Source organism: Scyliorhinus torazame, chromosome 22 (genome assembly GCF_047496885.1).
Source record: "Scyliorhinus torazame isolate Kashiwa2021f chromosome 22, sScyTor2.1, whole genome shotgun sequence".
NCBI classification, from domain to species: domain Eukaryota; kingdom Metazoa; phylum Chordata; class Chondrichthyes; order Carcharhiniformes; family Scyliorhinidae; genus Scyliorhinus; species Scyliorhinus torazame.
This window is the reverse complement of record NC_092728.1, coordinates 112,743,488-112,768,892: the sequence shown is the minus strand read 5'-3', so window position 1 is coordinate 112,768,892 and position 25,405 is coordinate 112,743,488. Positions and strand designations below refer to the sequence as shown.

At 47.6% G+C, this 25,405-nt stretch overlaps 2 protein-coding genes across 10 annotated transcripts in view; one reads left to right on the top strand and one right to left on the bottom strand.

The window, feature by feature from the left end:
- adamtsl2 (ADAMTS-like 2) overlaps positions 1 to 19,269 on the top strand; it is a 154,534-nt gene extending 135,265 nt beyond the window's left edge. For all 7 annotated transcript variants that reach the window (XM_072488951.1, XM_072488952.1, XM_072488954.1 and 4 more), the window contains 3 exons: positions 8,916 to 9,092; positions 10,859 to 11,003; positions 15,392 to 19,269. In XM_072488951.1, the coding sequence (XP_072345052.1) occupies positions 8,916 to 9,092; positions 10,859 to 11,003; positions 15,392 to 15,510 (441 nt within the window). In that variant the 3' untranslated portion in view covers positions 15,511 to 19,269. The remainder of the gene's footprint in view (positions 1 to 8,915; positions 9,093 to 10,858; positions 11,004 to 15,391) is intronic.
- A 5,206-nt stretch (positions 19,270 to 24,475) lies between these two features.
- Positions 24,476 to 25,405, bottom strand: part of LOC140399373 (protein FAM163B-like) — a 232,380-nt gene continuing 231,450 nt past the window's right edge. For all 3 annotated transcript variants that reach the window (XM_072488961.1, XM_072488960.1, XM_072488959.1), the window contains exon 3: positions 24,476 to 25,389. In XM_072488961.1, the coding sequence (XP_072345062.1) occupies positions 25,033 to 25,389 (357 nt within the window). In that variant the 3' untranslated portion in view covers positions 24,476 to 25,032. The remainder of the gene's footprint in view (positions 25,390 to 25,405) is intronic.

Below are 25,405 nucleotides of genomic sequence, written 5' to 3'. Positions count from 1 at the left end.
TGGAGGCTATACCCCTGCTGAGCAGGAACTGACGCAGCTCATCACTCATGAATGAGGATCCCCTGTCACTGTGGATGTAGGTGGGGAAACCGAACAGAGCGAGATGGTGCTGAGGGCCTTGATGATGGTGGCAAACATCATATCGGGGCATGGGATGGCGAAGGGGAATTTGGAGAACTCATCGACCACACTGAGAATGTACGTGTTACGGTCGGTGGAGGCGAGGGACCCTTTGAAATCCACGCTGAGGCGATCAAAGGGGCGGGAAGCCTTCAACAGGCGCGCATGGTCTGGCCGGTAGAAGTGCGGCTTGCACTCCGCACAGACCTGGCAGTCCCTGGTGACTGTCCTTACTTCCTCGACGGAGTAGGGCAGATTGCGAGCTTTGACCAGATGGTACAATCGAGTGACCCCCTGGTGACAAAGGCTGTCGTGTAGGGCCCGGAGTTGGTCCACTTGTGCGCTGGCACATGTACCTCGGGAGAGGGCGTCTGGGGGCTCGTTGAGTTTACCGGGGCGTACAAGATCTTGTAATTATAGGTGGAGAGCTCGATTCTCCACCGCAAGATTTTATCATTTTTGATCTTGCCCCGCTGTGCGTTATTGAACATGAAGGCTACCGACCGTTGGTCAGTGAGGAGAGTGAATCTCTTACCGGCCAGGTAATGCCTCCAATGCCTCACAGCTTCAACGATAGCTTGGGCCTCCTTTTCGACGTATGAGTGTCGAATTTCAGAGGCATGAAGGGTGCGGGAAAAGAATGCCGCGGGTCTGCCTGCCTGGTTTAGAGTGGCGGCAAGGGCGACATCTGAAGCGTCGCTTTCTACTTGGAAAGGCAGTGACTCGTCCACTGCGCGCATCCCGGCCTTGGCGATGTCTGCTCTGATGCGGGTGAAAGCATGTTGTGCTCGGCCGCGAGGGGGAATTGGGTGGACTGAATGAGTGGGCGGGCCTTGTCCGCATAGTTTGGGACCCACTGAGCATAGTGGGAAAAGAACCCCAGGCAGCGTTTGAGGGCCTTGGGGCAGTGGGGGAGGGGAAGTTCCATGAGGGGGCGCATGCGGTCGGGGTCGGGGCCGAGAAGTCCGTTTTGGACTATATAGCTGAGAATGGCTAACCGGGTTGTGCTGAACACACACTTCTGTTTGTTGTAGGTCAGGTTGAGAAGAGTGGCAGTGCGGAGGAATTTATCGAGGTTGGCATCGTGGTCCTGCTGGTCATGGCCGCAGATGGTGATATTATATAAGTACGGAAAGGTGGCCCGCAAACCGTAATGGTCGACCATTCGGTCCATCTCTCTTTGGAAGACCGAGACCCCATTCAGGAGTGCAGCACAGAGATTAGGAAGGACATAGAGGCGGAAGTTACTAAATTCTACACCCTGGAACGTGAGGGTGACTACAAAAGCCTCGGATCGGGACGGAGTGGGATCCGGAGGTTTGGGAGATCCTTTGATTGGCAGGGTGGACCGCGAGGGAGCAGCGCCTTACCGTATCTGGGTGAACGAAGCCTTCGGTGCTCCCGGAGTCCAGCAGGCACGAGGTTGCGTGGCCGTTGACTTTAACCATCGTCGACGCGGTGGCCAGCTTGTGCGGGCGAGATTGGTCCAACGTCATTGAATCGAGCTGCGGGTAGCCATCGGAAGCTTCGGGTGGCGAGCGTGTGCGGTTCCGATGTCGGGATGTCCGGAGACCCTGTGGGGGACAAGGTGGCGGCGCCCATGGTGCGCACATTGCGGGGTTCAGACAAGATGGCGGCGCCCATAGTGCGCACATATGCGGGGTCGGGACAAGGTGGCGGCGCCCATGGGGTGCACGTGGCCGAAAGGGGACAAGATGGCGGCGCCCATTGGCCGCACATGGCCCCGGGAGGTGAAGATGGCGGCTCCCATTGTGCGTCTGGCGTGGGGGAGGGGGCGATAGCGGGCGCGATGTCAGCGACTGCGCGTGCCTGGCACACAGCCACGAAGTGGTCCTTTTTTACTGCAGGCTTTACAAACTGCAATGCGAGCCAGGCAGTGTTGGCGGGGGTGCTTCTGCTGACCGCAGAAGTAGCAGCGGGACCCCCGGGGTGCGCGGATCGACATGCGGTGCAGACGTATTGGGAAGGCAGGGCCCCGGCTGAGGAGGTCGTCGGCAGGGTCCAGGAGTGGTAGGAAGGAATAGAAGGGTGGGCAGCGCGGCGGATGGGGTACGATTGTATGTTACGGGATGTGACCGTCATGGAGAGCGCCAAGGTTATCGTCTCCGCCAGTTCGAGCGTGGCCCCTTCCAGTAATCGTTCTCGGATGCGGTCCGACGCAATCCCTGTCACGAAGGCATTGCGCATGAGGAGATTTGTGTGTTCGGCGGCCGTAACGGCCTGACAGTCACGGTCCCGGGCAAGTGGAATTAGGGCCCGCCAGAAGTCTTCGATGGACTCACCAGGTAGTTGCGAGCGGGTGACGAGTACATGCCTGGCGAAGAGCGTGTTCGCCTTCTGCGCGTAGTGTCCCTTAAGGAGTTCCATTGCTTTTGTGTAATTCGTGGCGTCTTGGATTAACGGGAACACGCTGGAGCTCAGTCTGGAGTACAGAACGTTTATCTTCTGAGCCTCCGTTGGCGCGGGATCCGCCGCGTTGATGTAGGCCTCAAAACATGCTAGCCAGTGAGCAAAGTCTTTCCTGGCGTCGGGCGAGTGCGGATCCAGCTGCAGGCGATCGGGCTTAATTCGGATATCCATTCTGTGGAAAATCTGACTAATAAATTGATGCACGATCAATTGCACAAAGACTAAAGTTGGGTACAACTGTGGCTTTATTACAGTCAGGTGCGTGGCCTCCTGCTGCAGCTGGCGAAATGGCAGGGCACTGGAGGTAATGCATATTTATACAGTTCTCCGTGGGCGGAGCCAGCCGGCAGGAGCTACCGGCGAACCTGTAGTGCAGGTCCTACCTTACATCTCCTATTACAGTGGTTCACCACAAGGTCCATGCAGGGAATGGTAGTTTAAAAGAATGAAATGAAAGACTCTGGGCGTCATTCTCCGACCCCCCGCCGGGTCGGAGAATGGCCGTTGGCCGCCGTGAATCCCGCCCCGCCCCCGCCGAAGTCTCTGCTCCCGGAGATTGGGCGGGGGCGGGAATCCGGCCGCGCCGGTTGGCGGGACCCCCCGCTGGATTCTCCGGCCCGGATGGGCCGAAGTCCCGCCCAGGAATTGCCTGTCCCGCCGACGTAAATCAAACCTGGTATTTACCGGCGGGACCAGGCGGCGTGGGCGGGCTCCGGGGTCCTCGGGGGGGCGCGGGGCGATCTGACCTCGGGGGGTGCCCCCACGGTGGCCTAGCCCGCGATCGGGGCCCACCGATCCGCGGGCGGGCCTGTGCCGTGGGGGCACTCTTTCCCTTCCGCCTCCACCATGGCGGAGGCGGAAGTGACTCTCCCCACTGCGCATGCGCGGGAAACTGACAGCGGCCGCTGACGCTCCCGCGCATGCGCTGGGAAACTGACAGCGGCCGCTGACGCTCCCGCGCATGCGCCGCATTTCCGCGCCAGCTGGCGGGGCAACAAACGCCATTTCCGCCAGCTGGCGGGGCGGAAATCCCTCCGGCGTCGGCCTAGCCCCTCAATGTTGGGGCTAGGCCGCCAAAGATGCGGAGACTTCCGCACCTTTTTGCCGGCGCGATGCCCGTCTGATTTGCGCCGGCTTTGGCGCCAGTCGGCGGGCATCCCGCCGTTGGGGGAGAATTTCGCCCTCTATCTGAATACATGAAGCAGCTGCAAAAACAAAAATAAATGAACTAGGGCCACAAATGAAGATAAGTTTTTTGAATGATTTTGTGACATTTCATTGGAGCAATTCATTATGGAACCAACTAGGGACAAAGCTCTTTTAGATCTCATTATTGTACAATGATTTGGGTTTAATTAATAAAGTCAGTAAAAGTCTGACAGGAAGCAGTGATTTTAATAGTTAAATTACATGTTAAATTTAAAAGTGACATACTCCAATCACAGACACAAATCTTAAAGGCAGTTACAGAGGTGTGAAGGGAAAACTGTCTATGGTTTAATGGATATTAATAGGCTAAAAAGTATAACTAAATAAACAATGGCAAATATTTAAAGAAACAAAAAAATTAAATAAAAATGCATTACATTCAAAAACTCAGCAAAAAAAATCCACCTGAGGCATAGATTAAAAGAAATGTCTTATGATGTTGGAAAGAATAATGGGATGTGTCGGAGTGTTTTAGAAAGCCGCAAAAGGCCACCAAAAAGTTGATAAGAAAAAACATCAAATATGAACGCAAATAAGCCAGGAGACTGATTGGAATAAAAAGGAAACGAGTAGCTCCCTTAAATGTTGATCTCTTAAAAAGCAGACCGGAGGAATTATTATTTGAAATGAGGGAGCGCAGTGACATTGACAAATTTTCTGTCTGCCTTCACAGTAAAAGTCACAAGGTGTGTAACAGAAATAAGGGATAACTTGGGTGCTAAAAAGCATGAGGAAATTAAGGTAATTAATATCAGCGGGAAAGATTTACTGGAGCACAGTAAGGGACTAAAATCCGACAAATTATCAGGACCGGATGTCCTACTTCCTAACATTCCAAAATAGATAGTTGCAGAGATTGGAGATGCTCTGGCAATGAATTTCCAATGGTCCCAGTAGATTAGAAGTTAGCAAATGAAACACCACAATTCAGGAAAGGAGAGAGAAAACCAGGAACTATACCAATCAGGCTGGTAGCAATCATCTGGAATCTTTTAAGGATGTCTTAGGAATACTGAGAAAATCATCTGATTTAAACAGGTCAATGTAGCTTTACAAAAAGGAAATACTGTTTGACAATGACATTAGTGTTTTTTGAGGATGTATCTAGTCAGGCAGGTAAAGGGGAGGGAAGTAGTAGGTGCAGTATACTTGGATTTCCAAAAGGTATTCAGTAACTTGCCGCACAAAATGTTAATAGGTAAGATAAGGGGCCATATATTACTGGGAGTAATATATTAGCACAGATAGAGTATTGGCTGATCGGCAGGGAGCAAAGAGCAGGGAATAAGCGGAACATTTTCAGGCTGTGATTAGTGGAGTGCCATAAGAATCAGGGCTGAGGCCTCAGCTGTTTACAATCTTTATTAATGACTTAAATGAAAAGACTGAAAGTAATATTTCTAAGTTTGCTGATGATACATAGCCAGCTGAAAATGTAAGCTGTGAGAAGGATGCAGGCTACATAGAGATAGAGACAGGTTCATTACGGGCAACAAGATGGCAGTGGGCAAGTATGAAGTTATTCACTTTGGTAAACTGATGTCAGAGATACTTGGGTGTGCTCGTTCCAAGGCGACTTTAGTTTGCAAGTACAACAAGAGTGACGAATGCAAATTGCCATTGTCCTTTATTGCATGATGATTGGAGTACTGGAATAAAGTTTTGCGACGATTGCACAGAGTTTTGCTGAGACCACACTTGGAATATTGTATGTAATTTCGGTTTCCATATTTAAGGAAGGATATATTTGCATTTGATGATTCACTAGATTGGTCCCTGGGACAAAAGGGTTGTTCTATGATGAGTAAATTGGGCCTATACTCTAGAGGTCAGAATAATAACAGGTGATCTCATAGAAAGTTTCCGAAGGGGTTTGATAGTGGACACTAAAATAGCTTCCATTGGCTGGGGGATCAGTGAGGTCACAGTCTCAGTATTTTCCAGAGCGGCCCTAACCCGATGAACCTTACGGTGGGCCAAAGGGGTAAGTATTTGACATAGATGCCCCTACGATGCAAATCCAACCCCAATCAGACCGCCCCCACAATGCAAATCCCGCCCCCCCCCCCAATCAGACTGCTACCCCCCCCCCCCTCAAATATCAGAGACACTCCCCTCTCCACCCCCCCCCCCTCCAATCAGTCACTCTTGTCTGGAAGCGAAAGAGCAGTCCGGCAGAAACAATGAAAATTCTTTTTCACTTGCCTGTTCCTTACACCTGCTGCCTCAGACAGAGGTGTAGAAAGCAGCAGTTGTTACTTCATAGAAAACCAAAACCACATCACAATACTTTAAATCTCTTCAGATCCTTTGATCTGCGAGCTTGTATTCACTTTCAAAGCGAACTAGCTTTTAGTAGGCTGTAATTGACCGGATAATAGCTTTCAGGCAGCCAGGTGTCTGGATTGTTTATTTTCATATACCTTCACACTTAATGGTATTTCAAGTATCTTGCTGTGAACCTAACCACAATGTTTATAAACATCCAGGCGTTAAGTGCATTCACTTCCTCTTATTCTCAGCGGAAAACACTTAACTGCTTTTGATGTGTTCAGGGGCTGTCAATCATAGCTAGCTTGTTTATAATCAAGCTGACTTTGGTTGAGTCATTGCTATGGAGAAATCAGCAGGGAACTATAGGCTTCCTGAGTACCAGGGTAATTCAGTAAGATGTAAGACTTGAACATGTTCTTCTTGTTTGTAGAGAATGGGTCCCTGCATATGAATATATGTTGGTTCCAGCAGGCGGTAAATGAAGCACATTATTAGCGCAACCGATTATCTTAAATTGGTTGTTAGTGTAGCTATTAATGCACTCAGAATTGTTCAGCAGATACTGCCTAATTGTGGAAACATGTTTTTTTAAATATCCAATTTTTTAGAGTACACAATTTTTTTTCCCAATGTGGGGGCAATTTCAAGTGGCCAATTCACCTACCTGCAGATCTTTGGGTTGTGGGGGTGAGACCAATGCAAACCCAGGAAAAATGTGCAACTCCACACACACTGATCCGGGACTGGGGCCGAACCCGGATCCTCAGTGCTGTGAGGCAGCTGTGCTAACCACTGCACCACCCTGGAATCACGACTAATGGCAGACATTTTGTTTTGGGTTTTGCAGGCAGAGACTGGTTGAGATACTGTCTGTACTCTACCGATTGGAAAGATTGGAACGAGCATGCTATTTGATTCGATCAACCAATCACTGGGGCGTATGGCCTTGACACAAATACAGCGCATCAAAGTTATGCTGCAGAACAGTTGACGATCCAGGTCAATCATTGTTCGCTGTGTATTGTACAAATTCGCCAATGGGCCAAAGCTGACACTTTTAGATTGTCCTGGAAAGGTACCTCAAATATTTTAACAGTTTAAGGAAGCTTGTTTCTCACTCCAACTATGCAGTAGTTGACACAGGTGATAGTTTCCACCAAAGGATGCTGCCAACATGGTGTATAGATCCCAATGTCAGTGTGATGTCATCCCAACATCTGGCTGATCAAATCAACAGGATGTTCCTCCAATTGTTCGCCGGGAATGTACTCAGCAGCCCTTGCAGGCAAATCCCAAAACTACTGTTAGATGTGATTTTGCATATGGGCAGTACTTGCTGAACAATCCTGAATGCACTAATAGCACCAACCAATTTAAGATAATCAGCAGAGCTAATAATGTGACTCATTTGCACTTGCTAGAAGTGACTCTGCAAACAAAAGGAATATATTCGAGCCTTGTTCCTAGTTTAAATTGCCCAGATGCTTGGGGTATCTATCATTCCCCATTGCTTTCTCCATGGCAACATCTCTGCCAATCAGAATCGGCTTGCCAACCAATCAGCACCCTTTTCTCCTGCAGTATAAATTGTGATTGTTTGAAATTTGAAATTCTTGTGTTTGTCCTGATGAGTGCTATATATGCCACAATCTCATTAAATAATCTTTTAGGGTAGATTACATGTACTAGGGATCCTGCCCACTGGTTGAAAACTGTCTCACTTCTATTTAGGAGGCACAATTCCACTCTGAGGTAATTGGGCCTCTTGCTGAATTAAGCCCCAGGTTGAGTAGAAATCTGTACCCGAGAGCTGCCAGTCAAACAGAGACATGTAACGCTGGTGACCACTGAGATTCAGTGACGGAATGGGTGAGTGAGGCTGGATGGGGATAACAGGGAGAGGGGTGTAGCCAGGATCAGGGAGGAGGCTTGACAGCAATAGCAATGGGGGGTGGAGGGGGCGGGGGTGGGGGGTGGAGCTGGCTTCCATGGGTTTCCACCTGCTTCGTGATGCTGAGTCCCTCAATCATTGAACTCAATAGTGACTGCTGGATGACAAGCTCCCTAACCACTGCTGCTTGATGCCCTTAAGTGGCTACTCAGGAACCTCTAATGTCCTATGGGCCGGAAGGTTGCCTGCACGCCCTGGACTCAATCAGAGGGAGGCGACATCATCTTTAGCCAATACTCTCCTGCCTGCTCAAGTAGGCCCCACCACCGCACTTTCATCAGAGCAGAGGGCGGGCATCACATTCCAACCTGGGAGTGCATTTTGGGAATTTGGTTGCTGTAAATTTGAAGTAAGTCCATCTGATGGATGGCCATTTAATAGCGTGGCTGTAAACTTCATTCTGAAAGGATTAATGCCTCTGTTAAAATAGCAGAGGGAGAAATCGCAGATATTTTGAGCATCTGTACTTTAGCTGCATTGTCATTTCAAGTAATCCAACAGGGAAAGTTTCTCCGTGTGTCTTTGGAGAAATTCCCACCTGGGAGTGTAAACGGTGTGAAGTGAATAAGAGAACTTGAGATTGGGTGCCAAACACTCAAACACTTCTTTAACTTTTCAAGGCAGCGGCTCCATGGATACTCTCTCTTTTCAATGGGATCTTCTGCTTCGGCCAATTTCAGAAGCAACAATAACGTGGATTCTGTGCGCAGACTACATTACATTCTATGGGTTGATTTATTTTTTGTTCTATAACTTAGATGCATCACTGAGGAGTCTGAGAAATTGATGGTTAGTTTTACCAACGTTTGAGATTTCCTGAGCAGTCTGGAGAATTAATAAATTGTTTATTTATTTGCTCTAACATTGGGAACGAACAAGATTCCGATCACGGCATTAATTTAAATAAACCTTTCCGGTCTACGTCCCATAGTGCAACACGACGTGCGGCAGAGGGGTGAAAAGGAGAGTTGTTCTATGTGTGGGAATAGTGAATGGAAAAGTTAAAATTCCCAATTCCGAGGAATGTGATGGAACTCCGAAGCTGATTGAAGAAACAACCTGCTTTGAACGGCCATGTTTTAAATGGTTCACTACTGCATGGTCTGAGGTAATAACGCCAACCTCATCCACACACTTTCTCCTACAAGCTTCCCTCATTTCTATATTTATAAATTCCCCCATTACATCACTACTGCCGGGAGGGCTGCGGCATTCCCACCAGCAATGCAAGGGCAACACCATAGCACAGTGGTTAGCACTGTTGTTTCACAGCTCCAGAGACCCAGGATCAAATCCCGGCTTGGGTCACTGTCTGTGCGGAGTCTGCACGTTCTCCCCGTGTCTGCGTGGGTTTCCTCCGGGTGCTCCGGTTTCCTCCCACAGGTCTCAAAAAGATGTGCTTGTTTGGTTGAATTGGACATTCTGAATTCTCCCTCTGTGTACCCGAACAGGCGACTAGGGGATTTTCACAGTAATCTCATTACAGTATTAATGTAAGCGTACTTGTGACACTAATAAATATTATTATCTTCTATTGTTCCTTAATTTTACTCAGTACCCAGTCTTCATTGCACGTTCCAGGATGGGAAATGTCTGCCATTTGACAGAATTCTGACTTTCGGATAATGGAATTCCACCCATGTAATCTTTCACACCCCCCCCCCCCCCCCGCGCCGCCTCAAACCTGACCAAAGCCAGGAGGAAAGAGCCTCAACATGCAGCACCCCTGCCAGTAAGCAGGCTGAGAGCATTTTATTTATAATCTTTATTGTCACAACTAGGCTTACATTAACACTGCAATGAAGTTACTGCGAAAAGCCCCTAGTTGCCACATTCTGGCACCTGTTCGGGTACACAGAGGGAGAATTCAGAATGTCCAAATCACCTAACAGCACGTCTTTCGGGACTTGTGGGAGGAAACCGGAGCACCCGGAGGAAACCCACGCAGACACGGGGAGAACGTGCAGACTCCGCACAGACAGCGACCCAAGCTGGGAATGGAACCTGGGACCCTGATGCTGTGAAACAATAGTGCTAACCACTGTGCCGCTGTGCCACCCTAGGTACTGGGTGTCACCTCTCAGCCTCGCGACAGCCCAGACCCAGCTGTGTTACTCATCTCACCAATAGGACACGTTCTCCGGCTGGCCACTAATGGGGTTCAGCAGGCCAGGGGGTGGGGGGAAGCGGCGGAGTCCTAGTCTCCTTTGGGTTCGGCAGGTGGGAGGGAAGCGGGGTTTGTGAAAAGGATCTGTTAACTAAGTGGTGAGGAGGTGATTGGGGAGTAGGGCTCTTGAGTGAGTGTAAGGGGTGGGGATTGGCAAGAGGGGCTGCCGAGTGAGTTGGGTGGGGGGGGGGGGGAGGGGGGGAGTGTGTTATGAAGAGGGGCTGCTGAGTGGGGTGGGGGGGGTTGGTGGGAGTGTGTTACGAAGAGGGGCTGCTGAGTGAGTGAGCGAGTTGTCAGGGAGGGGTTTTGGGGGAAGAGGCTGCTGAGTGGGGGAGAGGGTTTTGAGACCAGGATTATTTGATTAGGAAATGGGGAGATGGTCATTGAAGTCTAATAATTCCACTCATTTGAAGTGGCCGAGAAGAATTTGCATTTCACTTGATTCATTAAAAATTCTATAATTACATAAATCCTTGTCACAAAAACACTTGACTGTTTTTTCTTCAGCCATTTGTATCCATGGTTCCTTATTAAAATCTTTTGTATCTTATATTAACATTGGTGCTTTGTGACTCTTCCCAATTCCCTTGTCCTTAATTACCGACTAATTAAATGTGCAGAAGTGTCTTAATATCTAATATCTTATGGAGCATTTGTTCTAATTCTTCCACTGAATTCAATCCTATATTTTTGTCACTTTTACCCAGTGCACTAAAAGCTGTGGTGTTGGAGTAAGAATGCGAGATGTGAAATGTTATCAGGGAAAGGAAATTGTGCGAGGATGTGACCCGCTCTTGAAACCTGTGGCAAAGCTTAGCTGTGATCTGCTGACCTGCCCCACCCAGCCACCAGGTAATAGTGACTGCATTCAATTCAATCTTGCTGTGACATCTGATTTCCTTCCATGTTAGTTACATCAATTCATTTAATAAGTAAGGTCATTGTAGTCCCAGGTGACCACAGGCTGCTTCCCCTTTGAGGGGGAGAGCTGACTGGTGGCGGTTTAACCTGAGGATCACCACACCTCAGGCAAAGGGCAAGGTTGACAAGGTGGGGCCTTCATGAATACCCTGAAAGATTATAGTTGGAGCAACTACAATATGGTCCCTACTTCCTTTAACACCCTGGGATGGAAACCGTCAGGTCCTGGGGATTTGTCGCTATTAATTTCCTAGTCACTGATGCTGTCCTAATGTTAATTGTATTAAGTCCTGTCTTTTTCTCAGGACTTCCCACGTGATCCCCACCATGCATAAATTTGATGGCAAGAGACAGTGAAATGCTTCTGGGCGCCGCTCCCAGCACCAGCTCAAATCCGGGCAGAGAACATAGGGGGCGATTCTCCGAGCTCCACGCCGGGCCGGAGAATCGCTGCAACCGCGCCACGACGCCGGCGCGCGATTCTCCGTGCGGAGAATCGGCGCCATTTGCGTTGGCGCAGCGCCGGCCGCTGGAATTGGCGGGGCCGCCGTTTCTCTGGCCGGATGGGCCGAGCGGCCGCGCCAATATGACAGAGTCCTGCCGGCGCCGTTCATCCCTGGTCGCTGCCGGCGGGAACTCTGTGGGAACAGTCGGGGGGGGGGCGGCCTGTGTGGGCGGGGGGGGAGGAAAGGGGGGCTCCTTCACCGGGGGCCTCCGATGGGGTCTGGCCCGCGATTGCCCCCCCCCCCCCCCCCCCCCCCGGGCCTACTTTCTGGCGCGGCCGGCCCCTGAACACCGACCCCATGTTGGGTCGGGGCCGGCGCATGTAAGACGTCCCCCGCGCATGTGCAGGTTGGCCCTATGGGGGCCAGAATCCGTCGTGCCCGGTTCGCGCCGTCGTGAAACGCGACGGCGTTCACGACGGCGCGAACACTTGGGCCCAATATTGGAGAATCGCCCCCATAGTCTCCCAAACGGAGAATCCAGCTGACTATGTATTCGAGCATCTCAACATTTTTAATTCTCTTTGTCCCTCGTACGACTCTACCCCACTCTTGTGTCCCACTTTGAAGGCTTGGATGAGATTTGATAGAGGGGTTTCAAATTGTGAGGGGTTTAGACAATAAATAAAAATAAACTTTCTAATAGTTGAAGAGTTAATAACCAAAGGGCAGAGATTAAAGATGAGCAAAAGCAGAGGCAACATGAGGTAAAGCTTTTCATGTAATGAGTGGTTAGGATTTGACATACAATCCCTGGAAGGATGATGGAATAGAATTCAATAGTACTCTTCAAAACATTCCGAATAAGTGCTTGAAGGAGAAACAAAATTCGGGGATATGGGGAAAGAACAAGGCAATGAGATTAACCTGATTTCTCTTCAAAAGAGCCAGTGCAGAAATGACCCCTTTTCTCCTGTACTGTTCTGTGAGTCCAAGTCAATACAAGTAGCACTTCTTTAGATATGCTCCCCTTATATTAATCTAGGCACGGTAGCACAGTGGTTAGCACTGTAGCTTCACAGCGCCAGGGTCCCAGGTTCGATTCCCGGCTTGGGTCACTGTCTGTGCGGAGTCTGCACGTTCTCCCGTGTCTGCGTGGGTTTCCTCCGGGTGCTCCGGTTTCCTCCCATAAGTCCTGAAAGACGTGCTGTTAGGTGAATTGGACATTCTGAATTCTCCCTCTGTGTACCAAACAGGCGCCGGAATGTGGCGACTAGGGGCTTTTCACAGTAACTTCATTGCAGTGCTAATGTAAGCCGACTTGTGACAATAATAAAGATTATTATTATACCCTGTACACACCTGCAATGCTTCCCACATGTACACCAGGAACCATCATCATTAAGTCTAGTTAGGGATTCACACCTTTATATCCAGGTGGGCATTATCGGCTGTATCCAGCCAGGTTGTTGTCATCCAACAACCTCATTGTGCCCTCTGTCTTACATTTTGTGTCTTGCTGTTATGGGACGCGGCTGGTGGAGCCAAGCTGGAGGTTCACTGAGGCACCATTGTCACACAAACGTTGGTCTCAGTGGAGCTGGTCATGATGGAAGTACTTACTTGCACACATAGAACATAGAAAATACAGCACAGAACAGGCCCTTCGGCCCACAATGTTGTGCCGAACCTTTGTCCTAGGTTAATCATAGATTATCATTGAATTTACTGTGCAGAAGGAGGCCATTCAGCCCCCTGAGTCTGCACCGGCTCTTGGAAAGAGCACCCCACCCAAACGCAACACCTCCACCCAACACCAAGGGCAATTTTGGACACTAAGGGCAATTTATCATGGCCAATCCACCTACCCTGCACATCTTTGGACTGTGGGAGGAAACCGGAGCACCCGGAGGAAACCCACGCAGACACGGGGAGGACGTGCAGACTCCGCACAGACAGTGACCCAAGCCGGAATCGAACCTGGGACCCTGGAGCTGTGAAGCAATTGTGCTATCCACAATGCTACCGTGCTGCCCTTAAGAACAAATAAATCTACACTATATCATTTTACCGTCATCCATGTACCTATCCAATAGCTGCTTGAAGGTCCCTAATGTTTCCGACTCAACTACTTCCACAGGCAGTGCATTCCATGCCCCCACTACTCTCTGGGTAAAGAACCTACCTCTGATATCCCTCCTATATCTTCCACCTTTCACCTTAAATTTATGTCCCCTTGTAATGGTGTGTTCCACCCGGGGAAAAAGTCTCTGACTGTCTACTCTATCTATTCCCCTGATCATCTTATAAACCTCTATCAAGTCACCCCTCATCCTTCTCCGTTCTAATGAGAAAAGGCCTAGCACCCTCAACCTTTCCTCGTAAGACCTACTCTCCATTCCAGGTAACATCCTGGTAAATCTTCTTTGCATCTTTTCCAAAGCTTCCACATCCTTCCTAAAATGAGGTGACCAGAACTGTACACAGTACTCCAAATGTGGCCTTACCAAAGTTTTGTACAGCTGCATCATCACCTCACGGCTCTTAAATTCAATCCCTCTGTTAATGAACGCGAGCACGCCATAGGCCTTCTTCACAGCTCTATCCACTTGAGTGGCAACTTTCAAAGATGTATGACGTAGACCCCAAGATCTCTCTGCTCCTCCACATTGCCAAGAACTCTACCGTTAACCCTGTATTCCGCATTCATATTTGTCCTTCCAAAATGGACAACCTCACACTTTTCAGGATTAAACTCCATCTGCCACTTCTCAGCCCAGCTCTGCATCCTATCTATGTCTCTTTGCAGCCGACAACAGCCCTCCTTACTATCCACAACTCCACCAATCTTCGTATCGTCTGCAAATTTACTGACCCACCCTTCAACTCCCTCATCCAAGTCATTAATGAAAATCACAAACAGCAGAGGACCCAGAACTGATCCCTGCGGTACACCACTGGTAACTGGGATCCAGGCTGAATATTTGCCATCCACCACCACTCTCTGACTTCTATCGGTTAGCCAGTTTGTTATCCAACTGCTTGGGATTTTCCTACCCCCTCCATGGCGTGTTGTGCAGTGGCGGAGGGATGCCTGTTAGTTGCCAGCGGCAGCATCATCTGGTGCCACCATTGTCAACAGTGTTTCCCTTTGATCACACCCCTTGCCCCCGGGCAGCCCCTGATGGAAGTGCGCTGTCAGCAGATCCATGAGACCCCACCGGCATTGATAGCCAGAAAATGCCACTCATTGTCTGCCAATGGTGAGGTGGCTTCATTCCTGCTGTCTTCACCAGTATAGAAGCTTCACTGATGAAGCAGTATTTGTTCAGGGATGGAGGCGATATCGCTAAGTTCTTATTCATTGCCCATTCCTAGTTGCCCCAAGAAGCTGATGCATTGCAGTCCTGGTACTGACGGAGCTCCTACAAATGTCGAAAAACTAAGGTTCTTGACCCAGGGACAATGAAAGTGCGACAATCATGTCCCAGTCAGGTTGATGGGGAACTTGTCGATGATGGCATTCTGATGACATTGCTGTTCTTTTCACGCTCAGGGTTAGAAATCACAGGAGGGAGATGCTGTCAAAAAGAGTTGTTGCCTCGTATACATCACGAAGAATTGATGGAAATTTGTACTGATGATCTTCCTCTTGTTTCTTTTCCATTGAGATTGTATTCGATTGAGAATCTGTGTCGTTTATCTACACTGGTTTATGCATCCTAGACTTTGAAGAGGCCTCTCAATTTGCTTCTTCAGAGTGGTGATCAGATTTCAACATGTTAACCTGTGCATTTTTAAACTGTTATTTTTACTGTACATAAGGAGAGTTGACAACTTCTTGAGTCACTGACAATCCCTATTATTGTTCCACAGACGACAGTTGTCAAGATCAACTTGGGACTAACTGTGTTCTGGCAATAACGGTCAATCTGTGCTCCCACTGGTATTATAGCAAAGCTTGCTGCAGGTCCTGTAGAACTGCTAATTCATAGTACAGACTGTCTGAATCGCTGCACATCCCAACATGTGAACAAAAGAATGATGTGTGTCAGATGGAATTAGTTTTGCTGCAAGAATAGAGTGGCTTCTTCCCTCAGGAGCCTCTGTCTTATTGCTACCCTGTTGTGCTGGATGAAGAACAATTATGCTGTGAAGCTGTCCGATTCACTGGGCCCGCAGGAGCTGTGAGCCCAGTGCATGCTGTCATAATAGAATTCTGTCCATCAGCATATGGCAGACACATTGTACCCTATTCCAAATATGCAGTTATAAATTATTCTAGTACCGTGCCCACAAATAATGCTACTGAACATGGAGACATGATTGTGTGAACCATGATTATTAACTCCGCAAACTATCATGCAAGACTATTTATCACAGTTATAACTCTATTAATTTATTGTAATTCTGCATTACTTGCTAAATGTTAGATTAGGTAATAGTTCAATCTTGGTGTGTTGATACAATATTTCTATTTTTATTACACTAATCGCAAATACTTTTTAACTTGTAATGGAGAACCAGGGAGAATGGCTCCGAATAAGATGATCATGATGCCAAGTATACTCCAGAACTCTTTGCTCAGTGCGTTGCTTCAACTTCAATTAGTCCAGTCGTTCTGAATTAATCATTTCCTTGTTATCTGTCACTTTATTATGGGATTCCTCGCGCCCCCCCCCCCCCCCCCATTTGGCAGCTTTTATTGGCACTGGTAAGGACCCGGGTAGCTGGCCTGCACGTGGTGCTCCACTCTTTGTCAGGTCCAGTATGGGGGTGGGCAGTTCAAACTCTCCACCTCCTGCACTTTTGGGGGAGTCAGGCCCCTTCTCTAAGTCAGTGTAGATCATACCCTCTGAGAGGAGTTGTGAATGACAAGGGAATCCTAGCCCTGATACAGCAGCCATTTAACATTTCCATTGAAATACGTTGTCATTCTTACTTTCTCATAAACCAGTAAATTAATAACATCTATTCATAATATCAATGTCAGAAGCTTTTCTCCACTTCAAACCTTTTACTCTTGTGTAAATGAACAAGGCAGTGAAAAGACTTCAAAAAACAAGTTTATACAAGATGGTAGAGCTGTCAATCAAACATAGCTTTTCCTCATCTCTACAACTGCATAAGAATTGCTTACTGAGTTCTAAGTAGATTAGCCATTCTACCAATGTTTTGGCCTCATCTGCCAGGCATTCATAATGAGATCAACTGTCTGGCTGAACTCCAAGAAGCAGTCATACAGACTCAAAACATTGGGTAGAATCTCCCCTTTGGGACTAAGTTCCATGACTGGGACAGGGAATGTTTCCCGTTGTGGAGGCTGAAGGGAAACCACGTCATATCTTCTGGCAGAAATCTGGGTGGGAGGGTGAGCTGTGAGGAGGATACAGAGATCCTTCAGTGTGATTTAAACAAGCTGAGTGAGTGGGCAAATGCATGGCAAATGCAGTATAATGTGGATAAATGTGAGGTTATCCACTTTGCTAGCAAAAACAGGAAAGCGGATTATTATCTGAGTGGCTATAAATTGAGAAAGGGGAATATGCAACAAAACTTGGGTGTCCTCGTTCACCAGTTGCTGAAAGTAAGCATGCAGGTCCAGCAGGCAGTGAAGGTGTTAAATGTTATGTCGGCCTTCATAGTGAGGATTCAAATACAGAAGCATGTCTTGCTGCAATTATACAGGGCCTTGGTGAGGCCACACCTGGAATATTGTGTTCTGTTTTGGTCTCTTTATCTGAGGAAGGGTGTTCTTGCTCTGGAGGGAGTGCAGTGAAGGTTTACCAGACTGATTCCTGGGATGGTGGGACTGAAATATGAGGAGAGGTTGAGTTGGTTAGGATTATATTCGCTGGAGTTTAGAAGAAAGAGGTGGGATCTCATAGAAACCTATAGAATTCTGACAGGACTGGACAGGGTAGATGCTAGAAGGATGTTCCTGATGGCGAGGGTGTCCAGCACTGGGGGCCAGAGTATAAAGATATGGGGTAAACCTTTTAGGACTGAGATTGGGAAAAGTTTCTTCACCCAGAGAGTGGTGAATCTGAAGCAGATGAGGCCAAAACATTGTTTTCAAAAAGGAGTTAGATATAGCTCTTGGAGCGAAAGGAATCAAAGACGATGGGGAAGGAAGGTGGGAGCTGGTTACTGAGTTGGATGATCAGCTATGGTATTGAATGGTGGAGCAGGCTCGTTGGGCCGCCTCCTATTTTCTATGTTTCTATCCTGCCCCCACCTCCCTGGAACAAAAATATGGCGGGTCTCCTTAATGAAGACTGGTTTGAGGTGTTGGCAACTTTCCTCACTCCCAATATGTGCCTCCCTCGTGATAATCCTGCCCTTAGTCTCTGGGCTGCTTCCTGAGCTGTCACTTGTTGGGCTCATCCAGTGCCACTGGCGCCTCAGCAATGCCTGAATGCAGCTCAATCCAGTGGCCGTGTGTTTGGCATCACTTCACCTTTTCGCTACTCCTGAAAAGTGCTGATACTGCACTTACTGGTAGTGGGTGCCTGGAACTCACTACCGGAGGAGGTAGTGGAAGCAGGGACGATAGGGACATTTAAGGGGCATCTTGACAAATATATGAATAGGATGGGAATAGAAGGATACGGACCCAGGAAGTGTAGAAGATTGTAGTTTAGTCGGGCAGTATGGTCGGCACGGGCTTGGAGGGCCGAAGGGCCTGTTCCTGTGCTGTACATTTCTTTGTTCTTTGTTCTTTGTTTGCCCAAAATATTCTCAACTCTGAAATTCCAGAACTTTCCATCGAAGAAATGGTAGGGTGCACAATGGGTGGAAAATCAGTTCATTCAACATTAGTAATCAAATTTGGTTCCTATGACTTTCTGTGTTCAAATGTTCTAAAGACAATAACCAGCTTTGTACAGGTTAACTGGAAAAGATTGAAGACCTGGTTTAACAGTCACTCACTCTCCTCATACGGTTTAAATGGGACGCTTTGCAACAAATGCAGAAAAATGTGGAAGATGGGGATGTGAACAGTTGGCGATAGTGACAGTAAAGATCTTCATAAGTAAAAGATTAAGAACAAATTGAGCTAAAATTTGAGAATTCCTATCATGCTTCAGTGGTCTGTACTGAGCTGAGTTTCCATTTCTGGAGTAAAGTGTTCTCCAGCCCCTCCATCCTCCCCACGTGAAGATACCTCCCATCCACTAATCCCCCCACTCATTACCTGAAAATAAACATCTGCCTTTACACTGCTGATAACTCCGTCAGCACCAACCAGCTCTCTCCCAGTAATAACAGGCTACCTGCCAGAGTTAATTGTTCTTGCCACATCTGTATCTGCAGCCCTGGATGTACCAGCTGCCAATTATGCTGCTCAAGCATAATGGCACTTCTCACATTATTACCCAAAGGATCCAGGTCCAATGTTTAAAGTTTTTGGTTTTGTTGAATAATAACAGTGACTCGAGTTTTCTCCAAGTAACATATTGAATTTTTTTGAAGAGAAAATAATGTTCTATCAGCCTGTTCAATTATGTCAGAAAATTCAGGTTTAATGCTGCAAATATGCTTTAATATAATATTTAATAACATGTAACTTTGAATTTTATAATTCCATTATTGTTAATGGTAGATTGGTTGCCTTTCCCAGTTGCATTTTATGGTTTCAGATATGTTCAGTAAAATTCTTACATTTCATCCAGTCCTGGCCTCATGGAGTTCGGGAAACCCAGAAGCAGTACATTGGAACAATCTGTGTAATAAACAGTTTGCCCATCTGACTGAATTTGTCAGTTCATTTTAAGCAAAATAACATCTAATTTCAATACAGAGACTAGTATCAGTAATGTTTATCACTTAATGATATTCAAAAACAGAGACAGAATCACAAAAACGTTTGTCTGTCCTGGACATGGGCCTGAGGGAGAGTTTCTGAATCTTTCCAGGAAACAGAATTAGGCTATTAATTGACGTGTGAATCCCATTAAATAGAACCATGTTGTACTTACCTGCACACATATTGGATGGAAAGCAAGTTCAAAGTCATCACAAACATCTAAATCAACAATAGATAGCTCTTCCTCTCCACTTCATCATTGACAGCTCAACTGATCCTAAGAAAAACTCCTGTAGCTCAACATAAGGGCGGTACGGTAGCCCTGAACATGGTGGCCCTCGGCCCTGAATGTGGTGACCCTCGGCCCTGAACGTGGTGACCCTCGGCCCTGAACGTGGTGACCCTCGGCCCTGAACGTGGTGACCCTCGGCCCTGAACGTGGTGACCCTTGGCCCTGAACGTGGTGACCCTCGGCCCTGAACGTGGTGACCCTTGGCCCTGAATGTGGTGACCCTCGGCCCTGAAAGTGGTGACCCTCGGCCCTGAAAGTGGTGACCCTCGGCCCTGAAACTGGTGACCCTCGGCCCTGAAAGTGGTGACCCTCGGCCCTGAAACTGGTGACCCTCGGCCCTGAAACTGGTGACCCTCGGCCCTGAAAGTGGTGACCCTCGGCCCTTAAAGTGGTGACCCTCGGCCCTGAAACTGCTGACCCTCGGCCCTTATAGTGGTGACCCTCGGCCCTGAAACTGGTGACCCTCGGCCCTGAAACTGGTGACCCTCGGCCCTGAAACTGGTGACCCTCGGCCCTTAAAGTGGTGACCTTTGGCCCTGAACATGGTGACCTTCGGCCCTGAATGTGGTGGCCCTCGGCCCTGAACGTGGTGACCCTCGGCCCTGAACGTGGTGACCCTCGGCCCTGAACGTGGTGACCCTCGGCCCTGAACGTGGTGACCTTCGGCCCTGAATGTGGTGACCCTTGGCCCTGAACGTGGTGACCCTCGGCCCTGAACGGGGTGACCCTCGGCCCTGAACATGGTGACCCTCGGCCTGAATGTGGTGACCTTCGGCCTTGAACGTGGTGACCCTCGGCCCTGAATGTGGTGACCCTCGGCCCTGAATGTGGTGACCCTCGGCCCTGAACGTGGTGACCCTTGGTCCTGAACGTGGTGACCTTCGGTCCTGAACGTGGTGACCCTCGGCCCTGAACGTGGTGACCTTCGGCCCTGAACGTGGTGACCCTCGGCCCTGAATGTGGTGACCCTCGGCCCTGAACGTGGTGACCTTCGGCCCTGAACGTGGTGACCTTCGGCCCTGAACGCGGTGACCCTCGGCCTTGAGTGTTTTTTTGGGATGAAGGGGATAGGTTAAACAGGTTGGGCTGAGACCCATTGGAGGTTAAAAGAATGAGAGGTGACTGAGGGAACTGAATAGTGTGAATTCTGGGAGGATGTCCCTCTTTGTGAGGGAGCGAGGAGCAGCAACGGAGGCCAGGTTATTGAATATATTCAAAGTTGATTTTTGATTAACAAGGGTTATGGGGAGGCAGAATGGTCCACAATCTTATTGAATCTCAACAGGCTGAATGACTCACTCCTGATCCTAATTCTTGTGACAATGTGTGACCCCCTTGGAGACTGCACCCAGGTGTATGTTTGTGTGCTGCATGAGGCTGTGACAGTGCGTCTTCAACCCTTTTTCGAGTTCTGTGCCCTCTTCCAAAGCAGAGAGTTTTAAGCTTGGGAAGTGGATTATGTGGAGAGATTATAGGAATTAGAGCAAGAATCGGCCATTAAACCCAACTGGCTATTCTGACTGTGGCATTAACTCCACACTCCTGTCTGCTCCATAACCCTCCCCTGACTCCCTTGTAGAGCAAAACCACAATACCCAGCCTTGAATATATTCAATGACCCACAGAGAGGAAAGATTCTTCATATCCACCTGAAATGCGAGACCCCTAATGTGCCCTCTAATTGCAGATTTTCCCAAAAAGGTGAACATCCTTTCAGTATGCACCCTGTCAAGTCCCCCTCAGAATTTTATATGTTTCAACAAGATTACCTCCAATTCTTCTAAACACCAATGAGTTTCGGCCCAATCTACTCAATTTCCCTCAACCCCATTCATCTCCAGAATCAATCGAGGGAACCTTTTCTGAACTGCTTCTAATGCAAGTATATCCCACTTTAAGGAAGAAGATGTGGCCTCAACAATATCCTTTTCAATTGTACCAAGAATTTCCCTACTTTTATAAACCCTGCAAGCTATGTTTTTGTGATTCATATACAGTTCACAGGTGTCCCTCTACTGCAGCAATGTGCAATCTCTCTCCATCTGAATAATGGTCTTCTTTCTATTGCACGGTAACACAGTGGTTAGCACAGTTGTTTCACAGCTCCAGGGTCCCAGGTTCGATTCCTGGCTTCGGTCACTGTCTGTGCAGAGTCAGCACGTTCTCCCCATGTCTGCGTGGGTTTCCTCCGGGTGCTCCGGTTTCCTCCCACAGTCCAAAGATGTGCAGGTTAGGTGGATTGACCATGATAAATTGCCCTTACTGTCCAAAAAAAGGTTAGTTGGGGTTACGGGGATAGGGTGGAGGTGTGAGCTTAGGTAGGGTGCTCTTTCCAAGGGTTGGTGCAGACTCGATGGGCAGAATGGCCTCCTTCTGCACTGTAAATTCTATGATTCTAAGTGGTCAATCTCACATTTTCTCACATTTATACTCAAACTTGTTTTTTTTGCCCAATGTGTTAACCTATCCACATCCTTTCACAGATTCTTTACATCTTACTTCATCAGTAAATTCAACCATTCAGGTGGTTCCTTCATCCACGTCGTTAGTTTGCAAATATTTGAGGCCCCGACACTGATCCCTGTGGCACCCAATCCAACCTAAAAATGATCCATTTATCCCAGCTCTCCATTTCCTTTTAGTCAACCCTCTGTCCAAGCTAATATATCCCCATGGGATGTAGATGTGATGCCGGTGAGCTGCTTGCACTGGTTTTGTGGATTTCCCAGTCATCAGTTTCAGATTTCGGGCTATATAAGTAAAAATAAATTTTGAACAATTTTTATTGTCCATCCCTAATTGCCCTTGAGGGAGCAGTTAAGAGTCAACCCCATTGCTGTGGGTCTGGAGTCACAAGTAGGCCAGTCCAGGTAAGGACGACATATTTCCTTCCCTAAAGGACATTAGTGAACCAGATGGGTTTTTACAACAATCGACAATAATTTCATGGTCATCATTAGACTTTTAATTCCAGATTTATTTTTGTTTAATTTAAATTTCACCATCTGCAGTAGTGGGATTTCAACCTGGGTTCCAGTGTATGACTCTGGGTCTCTGGTTTACTCGTCCAGTGACAATACCACTGCACCATCGCCTCACCACGTGGGGACATTTCAAAATGTTCCACTGGTTCCCCGACCCAACTTTCTACATCCTCAGAAAACTCCTGTAAATTTGTCAAAAACTATTTCCCTTTCACAAAACTATGTTGTTTCTGCCTGATCACATTATTATTTTCTAAATGTCCTACAACTTCCTCAATAACAGATTCTAGCATTTTCCAAATGGCAGAAGGATGGAATTACAACATGTGGAGATTGAATGTGAGGGATGATTGTAAAATGACAATAAGATGAGGGTGTGTTTGAGTGTTTTTCAGATAGAAATGTATAATGCCTCAAGAAATAAATGAGCTGAGCTGTCAGGTGTGTTTGGATTGACGTGTGGTGTTCATGGGGAATACTGGGGGGTTCAGAGTGGGGGTCGTCATTTGAATGCAGGATCCACTCACCATTTCTGCCCTGATTGGGTCATTGGACCTCTTGCAGCACTGAATCCAGCTGTGAGGAATCATCACCCATCTGACTTCCTCTGGCCATTACCACATCTGTTTGATTTGAGAAGCTGATCATTCTATCTGTCGGGAACATTAATCTGTGGAGCCTTCAGCCTTTGATGGGATTTCCAAAGAAAAGTCCACAAACTGGGTGGAGGAAAGTAGCCTTCCCATGTTGCACTTCTCTTCTTGTGCTGTTCTCCATCTGATCCATGCCAGTGCCCCTTTATATAGAAACACCTCCATTGGCAAGTGCGGGTCATCACCAAGTCAGTAGTCTGTGATTATTTGGGAGAGCTGGATGCCAATGACGAGGCTGAGTTAAGGTCATAGTAAAAGTAAAGTCCACATAATTCCCAACCCAGTGGTTCAGAACCTTTAAGATTCTGCCTTGTGCAGATGATATCCTGGGGAAGCATATAGCTTCGAATGGAAAGTTCCCAAGGATGGAAAGAGACCCCAGTGATAATGGTGCCAAGAAATCTCTGGCTACAACTGGATAGGTGAGAGTAAATGGAGGAGAAGATGTTGGTGTGGCTAGTCATAGCAAGGGCTGCAAACCAATCGGTAGAGAATGAGGAGGAGGAACACTTTAACTTTGTGACTCCGGTAAGGACAATTTTACTCCTGTGGCTAGGACAGAAACCTGATCGGATGGATTCAACAAGGACTTGTGCAAAAGACGGAGAAGAATTTGGGAGGTGAGAACATATTTGAGGATTTTAGAAAGGAAAGGCATATTGGAGATGGGGCCTCATTTGCAAATCACAGGCCAAAGGATTTCAGGGCTGGGGTGATAAAGGCAAATCTGAAGGGAAGGAGGGATATTGCCCAGAGAGGGAACCATCACATATATCAGCAAACTGGGGATCAGGAGGGGAGTTGTGTAGTTTTGTTGGAAGAGGGTTGACCAGAAGAGGCATTGGATCTTTGGGCAAGTTCAGCTCAGAGGGCATGAGGAGAGATAGGAGAGAAACTGGCGAAAAGTGAATTGAAGGCAAGGGCAGGGTGGAATTTTCAGGGAAAGTGATTCGGTAAACCAGAGAATGGGAAGAGCAAAGACGATTCATTGGATGATCTCAATCTTAGTGTCAAAGAGGTCGTCAGCTGCTCGCACGAGTTTTGTGTAATTCTGAATCATCAGTTTCAGATTTCAGTCTAAATAAGTAAAAATAAATTTGAACAGTTTTTGGGGGTTCCCCGAATTTCTGCCTCATTCCCAATTTCCTGAATTCTCTTAATTTCACCCAAGTCCCAAAATAAGAAAACAAAACTGTGAATCCAAGGTTGATGGAGACGATAGAGTGCTGAACTGCAATTTATTTTTGATGCACAAGGTTTTCTGGTTTATTCATCTGTCTTGAGCAATAATGACCAATCCAAGAAAAATCTCTGAAAACCGAGGCCCTAAACAATGTAGAGAATTAACCAACACCCTGGATTACATCGTGAAGCAGCCATTAACTCCTGTCACACATCGAAAACACACATTAACATGAGCCACTGCCATACTTACTAAAAATTCACTTTACGATTTATCAGGTCGCTCATTTAATAACTTCCACTTAATAAGAACGTAAGAATAGGAGAAAAGCAAACTAAATCTCTCAAATCAGACCGAGTTTATCCAAAGATTTCATTAATGCTGTATTAATAAGACTTTTGTATAAATTATATTTTGTTGTTTATATTCAGTGGCCTGAATCGATTCTGCTTCGATCATTTGGGATTGCGAGAACTTTAATGAGCGTTGGGGAGTTGCTTTCAATGATTCCATCCCTTTCCCAAGAAATATGTAAACTAGTGGCTTTGTTCATATTAAAACTGCTGTTATATAAACCCTCGAGTAATAAACATGTTCACACATCAGTGCTGATGCTTCGACTTCTGCTGAAAGCATCTCTTGTGAGCTTGGCCCTGCTGATGGGCAGGTCCTGGGGAATTGTCAACATTTCCAACTCCTCTTCACTCACAGTATTAAAGCTCACACTCTCACCTCCATTCTGAATCTCTGCAATCTGATGGCTATGGAAGTGTGGCTTGCATTGAGAACAGAGAGCTCGAGGATGACAATGATCCTGGGGGTAGGCTATAGAACTGAAATTCAGTCCATTCCCGGCGCTGTGATTGTAGTAAGCAGCCGGAAGACGTGAGTGCACCGCAAAATCCGGTTCTTCCTCATCTCCATCCCATTCCTCCCTCTTGCAGCAATAATACTGTAAAGAAAAAATA